The sequence below is a fragment of the Hibiscus syriacus genome, unplaced genomic scaffold (genome assembly GCF_006381635.1).
Source record: "Hibiscus syriacus cultivar Baekdansim isolate YM2019G1 unplaced genomic scaffold, ASM638163v2 tig00110858_pilon, whole genome shotgun sequence".
NCBI classification, from domain to species: Eukaryota; Viridiplantae; Streptophyta; class Magnoliopsida; order Malvales; family Malvaceae; genus Hibiscus; species Hibiscus syriacus.
Window position 1 is genome coordinate 217306 of NW_024062890.1, and position 22807 is coordinate 240112.

A 22807-nucleotide genomic window follows, 5' to 3' on the forward strand; every position below is an offset into this window, starting at 1 on the left:
CTTGTCTTGTCTCTCTCTCTCTCTCTGGTTTTCACCCTTTATTTTACCTTACCTCTTTGTCCTTTTGTCTGCTACTGTGAGTTCTTTGCCTTTTACCTAACAGAAGTTTTGTTGCTTTGGATGCCCCTATACTCCTCCCCCTTCCCCTACTCTAACCTATTTCCTTCTTTCTCTTTCATAACCCCTCTTCCCCCTTTTAAATTCCTAGAATTCTTTGAGAATCTCCAAGATATTCTAACATTTCTCTCTTTCTCCGTGTAACATTATGGATGTAAGTAAAGCGTACCCTTTTCTTCCTCTATGTTTATCTATACTTCAAGCTCATCAGTTTAATGTTTTGTTGTTGTGGCTTATGAGGTTTGTGTTGTAGGAATACTATACAAGGAGCCATGTTCCAGCTTTTGGCAGCTGGGATTGGAACAACGACCTCCCTTTCACTCAGTGTTTCGAATCAGCAAGACAAACTGGATTGCTTCGTTACAGCTACTCCGAGGATCGTGATCTGTATGTTGCTGGTGATCTTTATGATAATGATGTTGTTACTCCTGCCATGATCGTTGTTCCTCGCAGAAGGGTAACGTTCTAAGTTTTAACAACAACAAAACCTTAAAAACCATAGCAGTTTATTTTCTTATTCACTTGCTCATGTTCATTAACTTAGTTTGATTCATTTGTTTTTATGCTTGTTACAACAAAAGGGTCCAAAATGTCAAAAAAGTAAAAGAAAATTGCATGTAAAGGAGTTTACTTTGAGTTCATTGCTTTAAGATTATTTTAATGTTGGAAGGATGAGAAAAGGATATTGGCATGCTCATAAATGAAAGATCTACGACCTAAGAACATTCATGTGTCTTAGGCAGAAGCTTCTTTTTTTTTCTTTCTATAGACAAAAGTAATTTTGAGTTAAGTTGTCCAAAAAAATTTAGAAGAAAAAGAAAATCTTGTCCCTCAACTAAAATGGCAATGTGATGAAATAATGACGATGGTGAATTGATAAGCATGCATTGATTCAATGAATGAAAATGAGTTATTTTTGGTAATAAAGATGAATGAAAATTTTGCAGACAAAAGTACGACAGTCGAATGTTAAAGAAAGAAAAAGGCAAAGCTGGGAGATCAATGACGTGAAGGAACCACAAAGTTCAACTCCCATCCATCACCGGCCAACACCCAAACCAGTTGATGAAGACCTCTATAAAATTTCCCCACATCTCCTTTACGCAAAACCCAGAAAAGTATGCTCTAGCTTCTTCGTATTGATGTCATTCTTTTTATATATGAATGTATCTAATCCTTTGTCTCTTTCGTGATGCAGAAGAGAGGGTTGAGCTTCTTTTCGAGCTGCATGGTTCCTGCTTGTGTGTTGTGAAGCTAGCTGTTTTGCCCATCGCCAAAGTGCATGCTTAATCTTTTTCATGTATAGGATGAAGTAAATATAGTTTTAAGAGGATGATGAGAATGGGATAATGGCATGGGAATGTGTTCTTCTTTCCCTCTCGCCCTTAATCTGGATATTGAGGGGATTATTGGGATAAAAAGAGAATTAAGATAGTTTTTTTACTACTGTTATTGTGTGAGGGTTATTGTAGGTAGAATCATGTTGTTGAGGTGCTGTTTCTTGTATTGAAAGGCTATCTTTTCGATGATTTTTAATGAAAAAAATGGAATTTGAAGGAAAATAGGAAGACTTTTGAGAGTGGTTGGAACATGAATACCTTGGCCCTTGGGCAGCTCTTTTTCTTGGTTTTCTGGTAACATCACGGGCCACGTCTTAATCTCTGCAAATTATTATTATGATGATCACGGACCTGTTTATCACTAATTTTTCGAACATTTTGTATTTAGCACAAGATTTGACTCTGTTTTATTAAAGGGGGATTAGTGATTGAAAAAGTTGAAACAAAACAAATAGGTAACGTGAATATAAAGAATAGCCTTTGCCTTTACAGGAAAGGAACAGAGAAAAGATATAATGTGTAAAAGAAGAGAGGAAAAGAAAGTGATAGTCCTGTTAACAAAGTTTAAGGTTTTAAACAGCATTAAGGGGGGCATTATCACACTTGATTACTCCAGGTTTCTTTTCCTAAGGAGATTCTGATTTCTTTTCTTTTTCTTTTTCATTCAAAGTAAATGTGATTTGACGTTAAAAAAGATACCAAATTTACATGGTGATCTAAAAGTTGGGATTTTTCCTTGATTAATATGTGAGGAGGGATCCCGACCCAAAGCAGTTCGTGATTAATCTATTAAAGGTCTTTTGCCAGCAGAAACCGGTACAGCTGCAGCTCATAAATGTCAGAAAAGAAAAACTCAACCAACCAGTGGCAATCAATCTTTGTCAATAAGATATATAAATTCTCCATCTCGTGTGAAAATTGAAATCTATTTCCTGAAGCAACTCTATACTTGTGTTCTGCAACATTCCAAGTTGTAAATGTGTTCCATTAATGCCTTTTAATTTATTTCCCATTTACTCCTTTGAATATCATCAGTCTCGTTTACTGTGCAACAGATGAGATGATATTTTATGATTCATATCGTCCCACTTATTTTCTTGCATCTGTGGGTACGGATGCTGCTTGGCCTTTATGTCTGTTTATCTTTGAACAAAATTGATATTTGGGCAGGACATTGATCTGCCCCTTCTTTTGATATTTGGGCATTTTCAATCTGGATTTATCACACCTTGAAAGACCCGGCAAATCTATACACGTATATACAATCGTTATCATATAGAAGTTAATTATTCAATAAACAGGAGATTCGAATCTCGCCATGAGAAAGTGGAACTGTTTTATTTCCTGCAATTACCTCGTTCTTCTTTTCAATGGACAATCTCATTAAACATCAAGTCAAATCTTAATCGTAGCGCTTATAGTAAGACTTTAGGTTATCAGCATATTTTGAGTTCATATCCAATATCTACAACTCCTTTATAGTCAGACTACCTCTTTTGCAACAAAGAAAACATCTTGAGAGAAGATCTCGTATAAAATCAAAACTTCATCCATATTGCTTACAAGTACAACATTCCGCAATACAAGCATGAAAAACCTTTGCATTCTTGTGTGACAGGCAACACCTGCTCAAGGGTATTACGGATATGAATCAGCTAAAAGAACCCCGCTGTCAGTCGTGGCTTGCTAATACCCTTTCTTTCATTATACTCTTAGTCACTATCAGAAAAGTATCTCTGAGTGTCAAATGGCTGGTTCCCAGAGTTCGCATTGTAGCCATCCATGGCAATTTGTTCATTCATTGGTGCAAATGCTGCATAATACATACACACAGGTGCTCCATATAAGAAATACAATACATTGCATATAATATTTGTATGCTGTACATAACTGAAGTTCTCATGCATTTTACATTACGTGAAGTGAAATATTTCATGGATATATCTAGGCTCCAATTTCTCATGTAAACCTAACCATCCACATGTTTAAGAAAACACAATGAAATGATTCAATTTTCTGTATATTAATATTCAAAGAGTAAATCAAACACAAGAAACAATTTATCAGCTCGTTGGAAGTGCATATTGAAGCAAAATGCAGCTTATTTGTGACAGTCCGCATCAAACCATTGGCAACGAGTTCAATGCATTTTCATTTGTTAAGTGAAATAACAATCAAAACTATTACCCTGAAGTCCCCAAAAACTCCAGTAAAGGAAGACAATGCAGAAGAAGGGCTCAAAATATAATTTTGTTCACAAGTGGCATAAAAAAGTTTACAAGCCTAACAGAGTAAAACTATGAGATACTCAAGCTCAATTAAGAACTAGGGCTAAAGCTTTCATCACTTAAATAACAAACAATAAACAAAATAACTCAAACAACTATTGATTATAGTGCTAGTTGCCTTCTTTGATGAATATGGGCACCCTTCCGCCAAATTGGGACCAAGGGATTTACATAGAGGTGGTAATTTGGCAAATAGGTTGTTTCTGGTTGGATCGGTTTTGGTAACTAGCCTATTAAGTCGATTCAAGTTAGCTTGCAGATTTGTAAGCTTGTTTTTTCAAGTTTAGATAAACTTTTGATGCATTTTAATCTACAACATGCATATTGTGATCAAGTTTGGATTCAAATCATGTCCTCCCTGGTAAATTCAGTTTATTGATATAAGTTTTCTGCATAATACATGTACACTGGTGCTCCATGTAAGCAATATAATACACAGCATATGATATTTGCATGCTATGCATGCATTTCTATCAACAACAGACATATAGCGATCAAGTTTGGATTCAAACCATGCTAAGTTTCAGGTCAGAGCATGACATTCAAGATATTGTCTTCCCTAGTAAATTTAGTTTCATTGATATATGTATTGCAAGTTGATTGGTTCAATTCAGCTTTTACTACCTCTAGATCTATAGAATAGAAGCATAAGCAGCACATAAAAATTTCTGTATAAAACATAAAATTAACTTGAAAGTTGAAAGAACTGAGCATACCTTTCTCTCTCATTCTTTTCTCTCTATCAAATTCAAACTTATCCCGAAGCTGATTGACTTTCCCTAAGTTATCAGCTTGCCTATTCCTCACAAAACCTTGATCCTGCAGTCAGAATACATTATCCAATGTAATGTAAAGAAGAAGATATGTTCCAAAATAATAACAAAAGGGGAAAGTTCATGTATTCAACATGGGACGGCCATGATCTGATCAAATTAAGTGTTTATCTTAAGTTAAGCTACCAACAAATCGTGTAAAAAATTCACACCTTCATGATATCTGCACGAGGTCCCCTGATCCTATAAGATGAAACAAAGGGAGTATGATTAAGCATACCATTTTGAGTTGAATACTCAGACAAATTAATATTGTGATGATGACAAATGAATACTTCCTCAATCAAGATATCTAAAATTTACAAATGGAAAGGAATCTACCCTAAGTATTTTGTTCCCACGATTAATTAACAGAGGACGAAGAAGAAACTAGCAAGGAGAAACCTGTAAGGGTTAAAATCTTGATCGTCCTCCTCCGCGGACTCATACTTGGCATGATCTTTAGCAATTTTTTTGGAGTAACCCTCATCCCAATACAACCTCTCCCAATTTTCTCTAAGCTCATTATACAGTTCCATGTACTTTTTGCACCAGGGCTCATGCTCCTTCAGTAAAACAAACAAAACCCAGAAAGAAAACATACTATCAGCTGCAGTTTTCAGTTTATTTTGCATTATTAAGAGCACTTATAATTATGTTTTATCGCTAACCGATTCTTTAATAGCGAGGCGAGTTCGGCGCATGAACTGTTCCCTGAGCTGCTTCCTACGCTTGTTTGGGATGTTGTCTCTGGGGATGACGAAGCGCTCACGTGGAGGCACATGATCGCCTATCTCGTGCATCTCGCCGTCCACCACCCACCACTCGGATTTGTCTTCCGTTTTCGTGAAGGAAAATCCTGAGCCTGGGCCCCTGGACCGCCGCTTGGAGGAAGCGGCATCAGTTCTAGCGAAGCAGAGTTGGTGAGTGGCGGAACGTAGGCATTGGGTTAGAGTGTGGAGTCGCTTTGAGGAGAGCATGGAGATTATTATGGAATCAGACGTTGGGATTTCTTGGCAATGTTAACTCTAATATTTTAGGTCTACTCCACTCCAAACCGCATTCCTTAAAGGAAGTTTTATTATGCTTTCAGTCCTTGTACTCTTTACACTTTTGAAAATATATCCCTATATTTTTGGAATTTCTCCATCTATTTATTAAATTGATATATGAAGTCCAATTGATAATGGTTTTAATGGGTTTCCAATAAAATTGAATATGTAGCATTTTTAATTCAAAGTTCTGTTTTAAAAATTAAATTTCAATTTGGATTACATACATATTTATAGTAAATAGTTTGTAAACTTAACCGAATTGATTTCACCCCTAGGTTAGAGTTTTGGCCATGGAACTTGGTTGCAACTTGCAATTGTATCATGGATGAAGTGTTCAACCCATCTCAAATGTTAATAGCTGCAAATGATCAACAATCGAAAAAGTTCTTTAAACACACTGTTTAGCCTAATTAGACAATGACTTGACATTTTATGATCTTTAAAAAAAAAAGGTTCAATCTACTTTGAACCAAAAATTTTAAAAAGGTAAAACAATCTTTAGGTGCATTGGCCAACCTCATCAACAAAATATCTAGTAAAGTAAAACAGCTAGGGGGACATGTGACAATGATTTCAAAACCACCCAAACCTGCTAAGGGCTCCATGATCCATCCACTTGGGCTAATTTTCACTTCAGAAGAAGAAGAAGAAGAAGATTAAATTGTTTCTTAACGAGAAATCCCAGCAATTTCAACAAAATATTATATATACTCCAAGCCATAATATCAGATGCAACTTCAAAAGCTCCCATAGAAGTGGGATAAAAGCAACCTGTAAGCAGGGGAAGAATTACAACACGTTTCAGTAGAGCTTGAACTGAAACCTGTTTTGTTCGAATGCATTACAAAGAATTCTTCGAAAGAATTCCCATTACAACAACTAAATGCAGAGTTCTATCATTTCAACAGTCCTAGAGTTCAATAAACAAGAACAGTTCTACTGCATTCCTCCGAATAAACTCAATTAAAACAGAAACAGAGCATTTCAATTAAGCAGACAAAATTTGTATATAATTCAAGGATTCCAACACATTCCTCTATTGCTATTGAGAATAGATAATCCAACATTGAATTATCATTTCTTACTCACTCTCCTTGCGGCGCAAGCAACCAATACATTCCTCTACTGCTATTGAGAATCGACCCCCGAGTACCCAACACTGCAAAAGCCAGAAGCGGGCTAACACCCAAAGTGTCAGATATCGGTGGAATTATATTCTGGAAGAGATTCAAATAAGGATCACAAGGATCCCTAATTGCCGAAAGGTGGTGCCTGTCCCAGGGAATGTTAGGGAACCAACTGAGCAAAACTCTAACCATCAAAACCCCTGTAAATGTCGAGCCACTTAGTTAATCCAGCAGCAACCACCGTCAACGGCGTGTTGAGGTATCCACTAGGACGGACCTTTAAGGAAGCGAAGAAGAGAGGCCCCATGTTGGAAAGTGCGTTCCGGTTCCGGTAGATTGCGTTGAGAGCAAAATTCTGGATCATTTTGGTGAAGACAATGGTGGTGGAGAGTGCTAAGGAGAAAAGGGTTTTGAGGGTTAGAGTGGAACCATTGAGTGGGGACCGAGTTGGGTTTTCGGGAGATTTGCAACTGAAGCTAAAGGGGTGAATTTGGGGGGTTTGGTGATCGACTTCGAGGGTTTAATGGGGGAGAGATCGGGGAACGAAGCTGTGGTTGAAGGAGAAGATTGCAGAATTGGGGTTTCCTGGAGGAAGGTGGAGTGAAGCTCGGAGAAGGAGGGTTTGGCTGAGAAACGACATATTTGGGAAATTTTTCCTTCTTTTTTCTCTCCAGAAACTACGGAAAGAGACCAATCTATTTTGGTTACCAAAAGCATATATTTAATGCGACATATATATATATATAATATCAGTTTTTTTGAATAAGTTTTGTGTCGACAAACAACGAGATTGTTCTTTTCTTTGTATAGTAACAAGAGAGAGAAAAATTACAATCACAAAGTACAGATTATCCTAGTGTCCATGTTCAGTAAGAGGAGACTAGTTGAAGGTTCATCTAAGATTATTATGTTGTCGTGTTGGTTGAGTTAGATTTGTCAAATGATTAGCGCATTTGTTTTCCTCGCGAAATGGTGACGCAGTTCCTTAACAGACAATAGAATGTTATGATTGAACCAAGTACCCTTGAATGCAGTTCTTGCATCTAATGATTTAGCTAAGCTTGAAGAGGCCCCATGTTGGAAAGTGCGTTCCGGTTCCGGTAGATTGCGTTGAGAGCAAAATTCTGGATCATTTTGGTGAAGACAATGGTGGTGGAGAGTGCTAAGGAGAAAAGGGTTTTGAGGGTTAGAGTGGAACCATTGAGTGGGGACCGAGTTGGGTTTTCGGGAGATTTGCAACTGAAGCTAAAGGGGTGAATTTGGGGGGTTTGGTGATCGACTTCGAGGGTTTAATGGGGGAGAGATCGGGGAACGAAGCTGTGGTTGAAGGAGAAGATTGCAGAATTGGGGTTTCCTGGAGGAAGGTGGAGTGAAGCTCGGAGAAGGAGGGTTTGGCTGAGAAACGACATATTTGGGAAATTTTTCCTTCTTTTTTCTCTCCAGAAACTACGGAAAGAGACCAATCTATTTTGGTTACCAAAAGCATATATTTAATGCGACATATATATATATATATTATCAGTTTTATTTGAATAAGTTTTGTGTCGACAAACAACGAGATTGTTTCTTTTTCTTTGTATAGTAACAAGAGAGAAGAGAAAATTACAATCACAAAGTACAGATTATCCTAGTGTCCATGTTCAGTAAGAGGAGACTAGTTGAAGGTTCATCTAAGATTATTATGTTGTCGTGTTGGTTGAGTTAGATTTGTCAAATGATTAGCGCATTTGTTTTCCTCGCGAAATGTGTGACGCAGTTCCTTAACAGACAATAGAATTGTTATGATTGAACCAAGTACCCCTTGAATGCAGTTCTTGCATCTAATGATTTAGCTAAGCTTGAAATTTCTCTTATAATTCTAATGAAATCTAAATTTAATTTTGTTTCTTCTTTTATGTTAAGGTTTATAGAATATTGTTTATTCTATTGAGTCTTTAGCAAAAAAATATATTATACTCGCATCTGAACTTTGCAACAATTTCCAAATTAGTTCTTGAATTTATATTTGTCGCATATTGGTACTTGAAATTGAAAAAAAATCTCAAAATGATACATAAATTTGGAATAGGAAATTCTCAAATTGATAGCCAACACCAGTGCGGTATTCTAATAACCAATTAAGTTATAACATATCACATTTAATGATTTTATCATGTTGATCAATCGATCAATATCACATCATTAATCTAATGATTTTAAATCTGTGAGCTACTGGGAGGTTGTTTGCAAACCCCACTTTAGCTGGATATTAGTCAAATTTCTGAAGCTGAGAGATGAGGCTAACTGGAATCTTGTTAATGGGAAATGGATTTGGGATTGCATTTGTGAAAGCAAGGAGAAAGTTAGTTGGCATAGACTTATCTGGTTCCCGGGCCATGTTCCTAAGTTTTCTTTAATTTCTTGGATGGTCATTCTTGATAGGTTACCCACGAAAGATAGGCTTGCTCGGTTTGGACTGACTGTGGATACTGGGTGTGGCTTGTGTGGTGCTGGTTTGAAATCTCGTGACCACCTCTTCGTTGACTGTTCTTATGCAAGAGGTGTTTGGGGGGTTGTTCTGAATGCTTGTAGCCTCTCGTTTGTGGCTCGTTCCTGAGATGATCTCCTTCAATGGCTCTTGGCTAACCTCAAAGGTAAATCTCTTAGAGTTCGTGTCCTTAAGCTTGTGTGGACTGGTTTTCTTTACTTCATTTGGGAGGAACGTAATCATAGATATCATAGAAATTTGATTCGTTCGATAGATGTAATTGTAAATAGACTGTTAGAGTCTGTAAAAATTAAGATGTACAGGCATGGATATTCTGATTTGAGGATGTAAGTAGTCTTTGCGCTTGTATGTCTGTGTCGGTTTGTAGCAGCCTTGGCTGCATTCTTTTGGATGGAATATAACTTACTTATCCAAAAAAAAAAAAAGTCAACATAAGTATTGATTTGAGATTTTTTTTAAAGTATTTATTTGATAGAAGTCACTAAATTCAAATACCAATTGGTGTGAAAAGGCAAAAGAAAATTAACATAAGAAAGGAGGAGGAGGAGGAGATGAATATATGCAAATTATATATCAAAAGGGAAACAATTGAGGGCGTAAGAAGGGCAAGTACATATAATAAGCCTGTATGAGATTTTCCTTGACCGTGATCTCCGAAATGATCTTTTTCAGCATTTTCAGAGGACCAACCACGACACTCCATCGAACCACCGGGCGTGACCCTAACCAGAACCCTCGACGTTTAGCCTTATTCCCGAGCCGTATGGTGCTTCCCCGTCTCCTCTTCAGACGCCTCCGTCCCCGGCAGCACGACACCAACAGCGTTGAGTTTGGAAACATTAATACGGTCATAGAACCCTTTTTCAACATCCTTTAGAGAAAAAAAAGGGAAAGACCGGTTGGTGCTAATGCGGATTGCAAAGTGTTTCAGCCAATTCGCAACTCGGTTTCTTATATATTGAGTGTAAAGATAGGGCAGGGTTTCATTAATGATGATGGTCATTATGGTCGTTAATTATTATAATCGTGATGCTCTAAGTTTGATTAAAAAAGGTTTTCTTTCCCCTTTTAAAATGAGGCTTGCGGTAGTCATGATTATAAGAGATGGGGTGCTTCATCAAATGAGTTCAAAGAGAAAGTAGGTAAGAGATACCAATCATCAAGGAATCCAATTATGCTCTTAATTTTCTTTAATATTATCTTTTTAACTTTCACTTTTTGTTAAGAAAATTAGCTTGTCTCGTCGTTGATGGTAACTCGATCATGAGCCAGAGTTGATCCAAGTGAGAAGAAGGAATGAAGGTAAAAAAGATGAATAGAGTACATAAGAGAGTAGGAAAAGAGAAAGTCATCTCATCAGGTTTGTCCGATAGACTTTTATGCTTACCTTTTTTACGGTTGATGTTAAGGTCACCATGATTGTTAACAGATCAGACTATAGAAATACGAATGTACACTATTCTGTCAACTATCAGATTTGGTTCTATTAAATGTCATAAAAAATTGAGTATAATTTTGGAGAATGATTATGATTTCGAAGATAGCATAATGCCTACGACGAATTTCTAAAAGCTCTGCTCATAGAATAGAACCTTTATTGACGAAAATTTAGTAGTTTAAAGAGCCTTCTCCGAAAGTAAAACACTTTTCATAATTAAAGTTTCGTATTGTTACAATATAAATACAAGTTCTTAAAGAAAACCGAACATTTAAATAGATAATGATCAAGCACTCTCTGCAATGCCATTGTTGAAGTTTTTCTTGGAAGCCGGGTACTTGATAGCATTGAGTTCTAGTTTGCGCAAAGCAGCTTTCCCCAGATCGATGCCACAGATATCAGACAGCCTTATAAGGTAGAGAAGAACATCGGAGAGTTCTTCACCGAGGTGAACTTTTTCTTCTTCTTTCCAATCAGGCAACCCTTTCGGTACCTCCCCTTTCCACTGAAATATCTCTGACAATTCTCCCACTTCACCCACCTACATGAATCGTCACAAAAAAGTGAAGCACTTGCAGACCATGTTGAAAGAAAGGTTTAAAACCCTATCCGGTATATCAAGAAAAGTAGTAAACTAATAATAGAAAAACAGAAAAAAAAGGCAACTTGCAGAGGTGCAAGCCATGGAAACGATTACAATAAACAATAATATATACCAGTAACCGCTAACCTTTCATCTTTATTGTCTCATGGAAATGGAAACTATGGTCTATATAATATTCAAAGACAAACTTGAAAACCCAGAGAAAAATACATAGAGGGAGAGATAGTAACGTTGGTCATGAAGCTTTGTTTAACATACCCCTAAAGGGAGATAAAGAAATATACCAGGGCCAAAAGGAGATTTCGAGGGCTGTGGAACTGATCCCAGTCCCTTTCCTTGGCAAAGTTGGCCATTTTCTGCTTAAGAAGATCAAGCCTCACACTTTGATCACCTTCCTGAATTCCCCCAGTCATCGTTCCTTTGTTTAAATGCAAAAAGAAGAAAGGAATAAGGAAAGAAGCGAAAGATGGGTTGATAAAAGGATGAAATTTAGAGACTTGAGAGAGGCAGTGCAGTTTCTTGTAAAAAGAGGGTGTGGGGAAAGAGACCAGAAAACAAAAGGGATGTTCTATTGTGTAAAGGAGTTTCTGCATTTAATTAGTAAGTTTTATCTTCTATTTTGAACTTACTTGCACATGATAAATAAGCTTTGTGTATATTATATTAATATACGTGTATCTTTATACTTTTTACAGCATATAAAACACGAGACAAATTCAGCGGAGGGAGAATTTAGCCACTGAGCCTGTGTGAAGCTATATACGTAGACATGAACAGTTACAATTAGAGATGGACACATAATTTTATGTTAATAAGAATGAATTTATAAAATTTTAAATATTACAAAATTTTAAAAAACGAAAACATAATTTTAATAAAAAATACAAAAAAATTAAAATATATAAAAAATTAAATTTTTTTCAAGAGGACGACCACCCTCCTTCCCTTATTCCATCCCTGACTACGACCATACGACCTTTAACATTCAACCCTGACAATACATAATGCCATGTGTCGGTAGACCACAAGGATTCCTCGGGCAGCCTCTTTTCTTTGTATGAACCACGTGTTCTTCTTCTTCATTACCTTCATGGAGCTTGTTTGATTTGGCAAGAAAGCTGACCTTCCTCTGCTTTCTGCCCCTTGCCGGAGCCGGCACCGGCACCGAAACCGGGTCAAACTCCGGGTTAATTCATAGATTATCAAACAAGTCTATAAATTTTCATCAATTCCCGTGCGACGACCAATTGGTATTTTAATGATGGTGAATCCTTTATATGAGCAAAAGTGAACTTATCTTGTTTGTCCTTTTACGATTTTCCAAAATGGGTATGCTAGCAACTCACTTTCAAGTCTCACACTTTCTTTTGTCGAGTAATGATCCCATGGACTTGAGTACGTCAAGGAACATGTCAATCAATTATTTAGTAAAACTAAACTAAAGTTCATTTGTTTTCATAAAGTATTTAGTTATGAAATTACTGTGGTAAAAGGATTATATGATCATATACTTTTTAGAGATCTGATTAAGTTAATTAGACTTTGTCAGCATCAAAATTAGAATCTTTCATCCACCATTAACAGACAAACAAATCATCTTTACAACTTCTGTCTATTAACTTAATTTACAAGTTCTGCTTTATTGATAAGAATAAATTCATCACAATGATGATAGATGATTTAACTTTTCTTATTTAAATGGAGAGTTGTAACTAAAGGAAAAACGACTATTAATCGGTGTCAAAGACTTTTATACTTCACATACTTGTTTAAACAAAACTGCATGATAAGAGATTTGTGGTTTTTTTATGTTTGTCATTTTGTATTTTGGGTTAAATGTTTCATCAAGATACGCAGGTCATTTGACTGATGGGTGATGGATTCCAACCCCGTTTAGATTAATAATAATATATCAATGTAGTCTTATTTTGTCTTAATATATCTTTTATAAAATTGTGTGTAGATTAGATTTTGTTGTTCATGCATATCTGCTTTTTATATTGTTGAACTGAAACCTCACTTAAGTCATGCCAATTTTGAATCATTATATGTACACTCCAGCTGTCTTGGGGTATTTTTAAATATTAAATCCCAGCCAATTATAATCTAAACACACACAAAAATAACGATTATATGTAATTGTCAATTTGTATTTATAATATAAGTTTGTATCATATGGATGGATAAATCAGTCCATTTAATCGACCGATCAATTTTTTTTATTTTAATGTCAATATCGATATGAAAATGATGTAGCAGACCGAAAGTGAATTGTTTTAATCAAATCAGAAACCAAATTGCATAGAAACATCCATTGGATGGGAGCGCGACCTTGGTCTTCAACCTGAGATTGACTCTATAATAGACTCAATTTATTATTCATCCCTATCATATTTTTATATTAATTTAACTTACAAAGTTGTTTAATTGTATTATTGTATACATTATTCCAAACTTAAAACCCTAAACCATAATCACATAACATTAAAACCCTAAACATTATACCTTAATCTTAAACTTAAAACCCTCAATTTAAGGTTTTAAGTGAGATGTAGGGTATAAAATGATACAATTGAGCAACTTTGATGACTAAATTAATACAAAAATACGATAAGGACGAAAATAACAAATTGGGTCTATTATATGGACAAAAATAACCCTTTTGTCACTAAAACAAATCATCTTTAAGGATTGTCTTTGTCGGCATCTTTTATTAGTCATCGCGTTGGACCTGGTCGCCGGTCGTGAACATGTCACCGTCAAACCTCAAAAACATATCCTCCATTGTTAAAGACAAAACATATAGGTTTCAAAAGATAAATATATTAATTACCAACTTCTAGTGACAACAGCAAATGCGTATCGGCTTGATTTATGTTGCAGGCAGGGATGTTCTACAAAATTGTTAAATTCATTATTGAATTTTGGTTACTAAATTCCAGACGAAAGTGCTTTGTTGATATCTAGTCACGAACTGGATGATAACGAAACAATAAATTTAATTAAGAAAAACTTTATTATATAATTACGAATGATTGATTATAAACGCATGGAGTGTTTAATGAATATTTAGTGAATGGTTAGTATATTGTTGGTGAAGACACTAGTTTTTTTTATTTGGGGTTTTATTTTTATTATTTTATTTTTACTATTTCTATTATTATTATATATATTTTATTTTATTTATTATTAATATTATTACAGGCCCAAACCGACCGGTACCAGTTATAAGAGTCCAACCCATACCGACTCAATATAAACCCTAAACCTATTTAGGGTTTATCTCATGCCCAGCCGCCGCTCCTTTCCACCGTTGGATCTGGCTTAGATCCAATGGTCTAGATGGTTCCAATAAGAAACCCTAGGGTTATGATACCTAGGGCACGCACCGCCGCTAGGGGTTATGATACCTAGGGCCACGCAACGCCGCCTCTGTGCTGCCGCTCCACGTTATTTCGCCACTGCCACGACGTTCTCCAAAGCCTCCAGAAGCTTCAACACCGACTGTCCACGTTAAAGGCTATGGTGAGTCACCACCATAGTTTGGTGACTCACCAAACTTCACCCCTTTTACCCGGTCCGAGCAACAAGCGTCGATGATGGCTATAAATGCCATCGACCGAACCTACAAGAAAAGGAGAGAGCACACAATAATCAAAAAACCACCAAAATACGAGACAAAAATTAGAGAAGAACCTTACCGAGGAAGCTGCGACGCCACTAGAGTTCCCACGCGCCCATACGCGCCACCGTTGAAGTCGAATACCGAAGGTATTTCTTTAGATCTATGAAAATCTAAGGATATTTAGGGTAGCCACTGTAATTTTAAAACTTTGCAATTTGATCCTTAAAGCATGTTTTTATTTATTTAATTTGGTATTCGAATTTTAGTTTATTATAATTAATCCTTAATATAATATATATTTTAGGGTGAATAACCGATTTGGCTCCTATAATTTTATTAATATTTTAATCCCAAAAGTATGTTTTAATTTATTTTAATTTGATGTTTGAATTTATTTATGTTTATTTCAGTCACTAAATAATAATATATATATATATAATATATATATATATATATATAAGGTAAAATAGCTGTTTACGCCCCTATAATTTTAAATAACATTTATTTACATTAAGAATAAATTACATTATTATCACTTAGATATTATAATATTACGAATTAGGGCATTTAATTTTAATATGTTAATTTAATCACTAATTTTAATACTTTCATTTATTTTTAACTACAAGTTTATTACTTTTTATATTTTAATACTATAGTTGTAATTCTATTTATTTTAGACACTGTTTAGTTATATTTTAATTAATGTTATTCTTTAAATTTCAATGTTTAATAATATTTTATTATTATTATTTTATTTAGTCATATTAATATATATTATTTGATTAATTTTATAAATTATAATATTATATATTTTTAAATATTAAGAAAGGGCAGTCTTAAAAACTAGATGTCTTATTATGGTATTTAAAAAAATAATATCATGTTTATAAATATATATATATATATATATATGTTTTTATTTTATAATTTTTAATCATGTTTTTAATATTTATTTATTTTTTAATATTAAGAAAGGGACTGTCTTAAAGCAACTACATCATTTTCTGATATTTTAAAGTAAAAAAATATCTTATAAAAAGTTTATATATATATATTAAGATATAATTATTAATATATTTTCTTAAAATTATAGTAATAATTTGAAATAACCGGATTATGAATTAAATATTTTTTTTTGAATTCTTAAATTTCCAATAATAGAGACAATTTATAATTAATGGGTACCAATTTTGGTGTTATAGGGGTGCTAATCATTCCCTAAACGCAACCACCACAAATACTTTTTTACTAAATTTTTTGTTATACGCATATCAGTTTACTTTTAAATTATGTTTTCTTAAAACATAAAAACTATTTTAAATATTGTTTTTAGGTATTTGACCTACCTAACCCAAAAAGGTCAATGGTGACTCCCAAAACATTTTTAAAATCAAATCATTTATTTATTCATTTTACTTTCCGCCAAGTAAAATTCGTACCCGGGAAAAAACCGGTTACGATAGCTTGGCGACTCCGCTGGGGACTCTGGTCAACCTAAGTTGATTATATATTGTCTCTATAATTAGAATGAGAATCTAATTTTATTTAATTTATTATTCTTTTTATTTATTTCAATTTATTTTTACACTTATATATGTTTATTTTAATTGTTTTTAGATATTAATTTTTGTGTGAAAATTTCTCCTCACACACAACACTTGCATGCATAACATAAGCTCTATACCTGAGTTCCTTTCCCTTTTAAGTGGGAGTGAAAGCGACGTCTTCGTGAGAATTTATTCTCGCGTCAGACCTAGCAAGTAGCTTTCGGGGTTCATATGCTTTATGTTAGTAAATTTATTCTCCGTGCAGGTATAGAGAAATGTGTCCCCTCGAATGGAACTCGATTCGCGTAAGTCTGTAATGGACCATGATTGAGGGTTTGGCAGCTCAAGGGGGCACCAACAGGACATTCGAGTACCTTTACTCATAAACCATAACCTTGCATATATAAACCTTAGAAATTCTTGATCTATGACAATGCTGAAACCCTGTCCATAGGTGTACACAAGAGAAATAAGCTCTAGCTTTTAATTTATTTAATTTATTATTATTATTCTCTGAATAAATACATGCGAACTAGAAATCACGTGGTTAGGTTTTCAACAAAGTATGGAACTAGAAAGCATGAGGTTTATGCCATGATAGATAGAATATTTTCTTTTTATTTATGGTATTAACCATTTATTATATTTCTTATTTTCTTATTTTTTATACATTTTATTTTGCTTTAATTTGTTTATATTGATTTCTTTGTTTGCATTGCATGATCAGGCATAACCAGAAAGTGTTGATTCGAAAGAGTGTTCATCAAATTAAAAAGTTTTCCTAAATGGACAAAAAGTTTTATGATCAAGCAAAATATGAAGCAGTCAAGGAAAGACATCCTGAGGAAACTCCAAGGATAGAATAGAGCTATGCACACAAAGATCATGTTATATTAATACCAAAGTATTCCACAAAAATTCTGTTAGATTGATACCAAAGCATCTACGGTAAGAGTATCAGTCAGGGCATTCAGAATAAAAAGGTTTTTTTAGCTCAAGCATGTTATTTGAAGGATCAAAACAAGAAATTGAGCACAAAATGGAAACCATGCATGAAGATTTCCAAAAGATTAGTCAAGCCTTTCAAAATGCTGGTATAGGAAACACCCCAGAAGAGTGGATAACAGGGGTCACCAAACTGAAAAAGACTGCAACATATATGAAGATCTTGTCCAGAATTCTTGGACACAAAGGTACTCTTACAAGGGAGAATGAGCAACATTCCACAACTCCGAGAATTGACACAGAAGATGAAGGAAAAAAGAGAAGTCATGGAAGAAGCTGCAGTCCAGACAAGCAATATGGCCCATAAGCTGATAGGACTAAGCTGACTTTACAAGGAATTGAAGCAGACTGATAACTCAACTTTTGAGCATGAATGAAAACTAACTTAGCTTTAGAGAAGTTAGGAGGAAAGTTATCCCCTATACGTAAAGTTTTGTTGAAGTAGGATGAAAGTTGTCTCATATATGTAAAGTTTTGTTGATGCACCGAAACTTGTGTGTTGAATGAAATCTTTTAAGACGATCACTCTTGAGTAACAGCTTTTCATACATGCATTTTCATTTCACATCTTTGCATTTTCATTTTGCATTCATACGAGAAGTTAGGAGGAAAGTTATCCCCTATACGTAAAGTTTTGTTGAAGTTAGGATGAAAGTTGTCTCATATATGTAAAGTTTTGTTTGATGCACCGAAACTTTTGTGTTGAATGAAATCTGTTTTAAGACGATCACTCTTGAGTAACAGCTTTTCATACATGCATTTTCATTTCACATCTTTGCATTTTCATTTTGCATTCATACTTTTATGTTTGTTTTTGTATTGCACAATTTGCATTCATATTTTTGTATTTCTACATTTTTTTTGCATTTTCATGTTACATTCACATCTTTGCATTTGCATTTGCATTTGTATATTTGCATTTTGCATATTTGCATTTTTCGTATATTTACATTTTCATTCTTTCATTTGTATATTTGCATAATTACATTTTGTTTCAAACTATTTTACATGTATTTAATCATGAAAACATTGGAATAATTCGTGGAGGATTCCATGACAGAATTTTTGAAATCAAATTGGAGCTAACTTTGTCTTCCTAAAGAAGGATAAGAGCCATGAGTAAAATTTTAGCAAGGCTTGGTAGAATCGAGAAACCGCAAGAACAATTTATCAAGATTCAACAAGAAATGACTGATCATATAAAAAAGTTTCAGGCTGATTCAAAGAACAAATAACCAAATTAATGGACATGATGAATGATATGATCCCTGGAGAGAAACCCTTAGAGGATCCCTCTGTGAAGGTTGTGAATAGGTTCTGAATGATAATGATGAGTTCGAAGTGATATTGACTGATGATCAAGAACCATTAGGGAGGATGATAATTTAAGATTGCTTCAAGATTTGGTCCCAATGGGCAATTTAAGGAGTATGGTAAATACTACCCCAATTATAGCTGAAATGAGCATCTAGAACCCCCACGATCACAAAAGAGCAATTAGTCTTTCAGAACGACAGAAAGTGAAAGTATCTCGATCGAGAAAACTTTGAAGGTGTTTCAAGAATCTATCTCAGATCTGTACCCTCATTTGGTTAAAGGTCAATACATTACACCAAGATTGGTGAAAGTGTCACCAAAGCCTTATGCCCATTGCTATGATCAAATAGCTTCTATAATTTTCACTTAGGGATATTTGGGTATTCAACAGGGAATTATTGGTCACTATTAAAAGAAATAGAGACGCTCGTTGACAAGGGAGTCTTGACATAAGAAATGATCAAGAAAGGGGTAAATAAAGATGAAAATCCTGGGCCAAGTACACACCCAACATTTGAGGAATGATAGAGCAAGCTAAATAAACAAGTGGAAGTTGTTATCTACCACTATAGTACTTTCTATTTTCAGCATCTTGTTTGAATATGTTTTTTGTTCCTTTCTCCGCCTTTTGTGCAATAAATAAATTTGTGTTGTTTTATGTTATGAGCAAAGAATCAAATTTAATATTAAAGTTTTGAGTATAAAGTAAATTAAATATTCTTTTAATTTCTCAAGAATCGTAGATCTTTGGCAAGCGGTAAAATTAGACTTTTCATATATGTTGAGTTAATCGATTGATGGAATCAGCCAAGAGGGGGTGAATTGGCAATTAAAATTTTGGTGGAAGCTTTTGTAGAAAATTGAAAAGATTTGCACATCGATTTAGAGTGGTTCGACTTTCTCAACCAAGTCTACGTCCACTACCTTAGCTATCCACACTAAGGATTTTCCAACAAATTCATTAATTTGTTCTTTTTTTAGGCCAAAGAGATAACCTTACAACTCTCTCAAGAATATACCCAATTCTTGAGAACACTCTTTCTCAAAGAGAAATACACAAATTTGCAAACTTACAAGGAAACCTCACAAGGTAATATGTTTGCACAATTCTAGAACAAGATAAGAACACTCAAGATGATTACAAATGAGCACAAATTGTGTTATTGAAAGAAAAATGATATTGAAAGGAAATTGACTTGAATTGCACAAACTTTGTGTTGATGCTTTCTCTCTTGTTTCTCAATGATTTCTTCTTGATTGTTTTTGATCAATGACTTCTAGACTTGTTTAAATACTCCTTCAAATGATTCTGAATGTTGGGGATGGTTAGTGGAGTCAATAGAGCCGTTTAAGTGTGAAAACAATTAATTAAAGTAGTTGGGAGCGTCAGTGCATCGATGCATACCCATGGTACATCGGTGCATCAAGTGTAAAATTCAAATATTTTGACTGTTGGACCCTTAGTGCATCAGTGCACTAAGAGGGCATCGATGCAAAATGAATTCGATGTTTCAAAATAGCCAGAGTGCATCGATGCATGGTTTGTGCATCGATGCATCAAAAGCACTGAGTGCATCGATGCATGGTATGTGCATCGATGCATAAAATGCATTCGATGTCAATTTAATCCATGGTGCATCGTGCATCACTTTGAAAAATTGATTTTAGGCTTGATTTTGGTTCAAAATACTTTGTGAAAATTGTTTAAAATAGTTTAAGTATAAAACAATTTTACACATTTAGTAAAGTTTGAAATTGATCTTGAAAGATTTGGAGTAATAATTTGATATTCGATTAATAAATTGAATATTCTTTAGAAAAATCATTTGTAAAATCTTAAAATTCATTTAACTTAATTTGTTATATCGAAACATCAAAATGTTTTTCAACAATATCCCGTCCAAAGCAGAAATACAGAAATGACCTATTTTTCCTTACCAAAACCAAATCTTGACCCCACAAATCTCTGAGACTTTGAAATAATGTCTCTACTGCTTTGAGACATCAAATACATATTTACCTTCTCAGGTAGAATTGATTTGTTTATAATAATACTTTCCACTATATACGACTTCAAAATCACATTTGTCCTTTCAGATACAAAACCAGCATACTGGTAAAACCAAAAGACCTCCAAAGAACCAAACTTTCAATTATCCATGGATCTTCCTGCAAGAAGAGACGAGATGAGGCATCATGGACCAACTTATCGAAGACAATTTCGAGTGATTGAGGCATACTCAAAGAAGAAGAAGAAAAGATTGATTTAGATAAATATCATGCATTAATTACATTGTTTTCATGTAAATAAATATTAATCTTGAATATTCATCCCCCTGGGATACCTCTTTTTACAAAGGTTTATGTGTATGAAATGATGAACGTTTTCTTTCATTTATCCCTTCGCAAAAGGAGAAAAAATCCATTGTTGTCCCCTTTTGAGCCTCTAATATTTTTTCCTGATTCAACCTTAACCAAGGATCACCCCCACATTGGGGGGGGTAGAAATTCATCTAAAAAGAAAAAAAAACGATGAAAAAAGAAAAAATGAAAAATGAAAAAAAAGAGAAAATGAAAGAAGAAAAAAATATTTGAATCAAGATGGGTGACTCATTGAGCCTCAAGCTATAAGATTGATCAAGTGCAATTAGTTCAAAGATTCATATTCAACAAGAAGCGCAAGAAATGCTGAAAATATAAGAAAATGAAAATGAACTAAAAAATTGGCAGTCTAGAGGGATCCATAAAAAGAAATGATGAAAGACTAGCAAGCAAAGCAAATCCAAGTCAAGCAAGGCAAAATTGAAGGCATCAGAATGAATTGATCATTGGTTCAATTACCCTTAAATACTTGTTTGGGCATTTTTATCCCTTTCTTTCACAACCATGAGCTCTGGCCTACGTTACGTATCTGAAAAGTCCATTCAAATCATACATGGATTTCTATGTGAAAGAGACTATCTTCAGATTTCATTCCGCTTCTCAGGATTGATTTTTATTTACAAAATTGGTTTTTTTTAAAACTTTAAATGCATGATATGAAAAATGATAAAAGGGGGTTCAAGACGTAAAATTTCTAAATAACATCTTGAAACCAAAGGAGGTTTTGAGTCGAAAACCTAAAAAGACGACTCGAATATCGAATGGTGAAACAACAACATAAGAGACGATCTTAAGCTCTTGATGAAGCACCGCACATCCCAAAGACGTTCCTGAAATTTTGGAATCAATAAGTATCTCTATGAGATGAGCATAGCAACTACTTCTTCAAGTTAGTGGAAGCTCAAAGTGACATATATGTTGGATCAACCTGATAGACCTTACTTTACCAGAATCGACCTACACCTTAAATCAATAAATAATTTTGACACTTTCCATAGGACTACGATTTTTTGATTTAAAAGTGTAATTTATTTATTTGATATTTATTAAACTCATGTTTTATGATTTTATTCTATTGTGAACCTGTAAGGAGTAATACTTTACAAAATTCTTTCATTCTTCGATAAAGAAAGGAGGAAAAACATTTTCAAACAGGACAGTCTCAAATGAGGAATGTCCTTAAAATAAATTGTTTCCTATTCTACCTCTATTGAAGAAAAAGAATGAGCGAGGCCAGAATGATGAAGCATTTCACTTTCTTGAAGGCAAGGGGTCTGAGAGTCCAGAAAAATCTGGAGAATTGAACTTGTAATCCTCTCATGTGACATTATTAGCAACTCATTAAGAAATATTATCCTATTTAAAAGGGACACTTATCTTATACTGATGGCGGTAAGCATCACCAGACAAATTACTTTTCTCAGTCACCAATCCATGTCCCTTAGAAGATTACATCACAGAGATATAAGTCCCATTAAGGTGTATTATAAGAATGAACAAGTCCACCACCTGCACTCTGGTTATACCGTGATACTGGCTCAAGTTTTGATACATCATTGCTGCTTTTTCCATGCTGATAATTTTCCTTGACAAGATTATATCCATTATGTCCTTCAGAAGATTGCTAAACTTGAAATTGAGAACTTATAGGCACATAGT

General features: G+C 34.4%; 3 protein-coding genes and 1 pseudogene across 3 annotated transcripts; 1 reads left to right on the plus strand and 3 right to left on the minus strand.

Moving 5' to 3' along the window:
* The first annotated feature begins 77 nt into the window (after window positions 1-77).
* LOC120143577 lies at window positions 78-1706 on the plus strand. The gene is made up of 4 exons (XM_039157885.1): window positions 78-271; window positions 371-574; window positions 1065-1235; window positions 1316-1706. The coding sequence occupies exons 1-4, from the start codon at window positions 266-268 to the stop codon at window positions 1367-1369; spliced, it is 435 nt and encodes a 144-aa protein (XP_039013816.1). The 5' UTR covers window positions 78-265; the 3' UTR covers window positions 1370-1706.
* Window positions 1707-2928: 1222 nt separating this feature from the next.
* LOC120143574 lies at window positions 2929-5580 on the minus strand. Its single transcript, XM_039157884.1, has 5 exons — window positions 5229-5580; window positions 4963-5123; window positions 4731-4761; window positions 4462-4564; window positions 2929-3270 (listed from the first exon to the last, which is right to left on the minus strand). The coding sequence occupies exons 1-5, from the start codon at window positions 5535-5537 to the stop codon at window positions 3170-3172; spliced, it is 705 nt and encodes a 234-aa protein (XP_039013815.1). The 5' UTR covers window positions 5538-5580; the 3' UTR covers window positions 2929-3169.
* Window positions 5581-6565: 985 nt separating this feature from the next.
* LOC120143575 lies at window positions 6566-7419 on the minus strand (annotated as a pseudogene).
* A 3440-nt stretch (window positions 7420-10859) lies between these two features.
* Window positions 10860-11802, minus strand: LOC120143578 (dCTP pyrophosphatase 1-like). Its single transcript, XM_039157886.1, has 2 exons — window positions 11554-11802; window positions 10860-11206 (listed from the first exon to the last, which is right to left on the minus strand). Exons 1-2 carry the CDS (start codon window positions 11680-11682, stop codon window positions 10952-10954), a joined length of 384 nt encoding a protein of 127 aa, XP_039013817.1. The 5' UTR covers window positions 11683-11802; the 3' UTR covers window positions 10860-10951.
* Between the last annotated feature and the right edge of the window lie 11005 nt (window positions 11803-22807).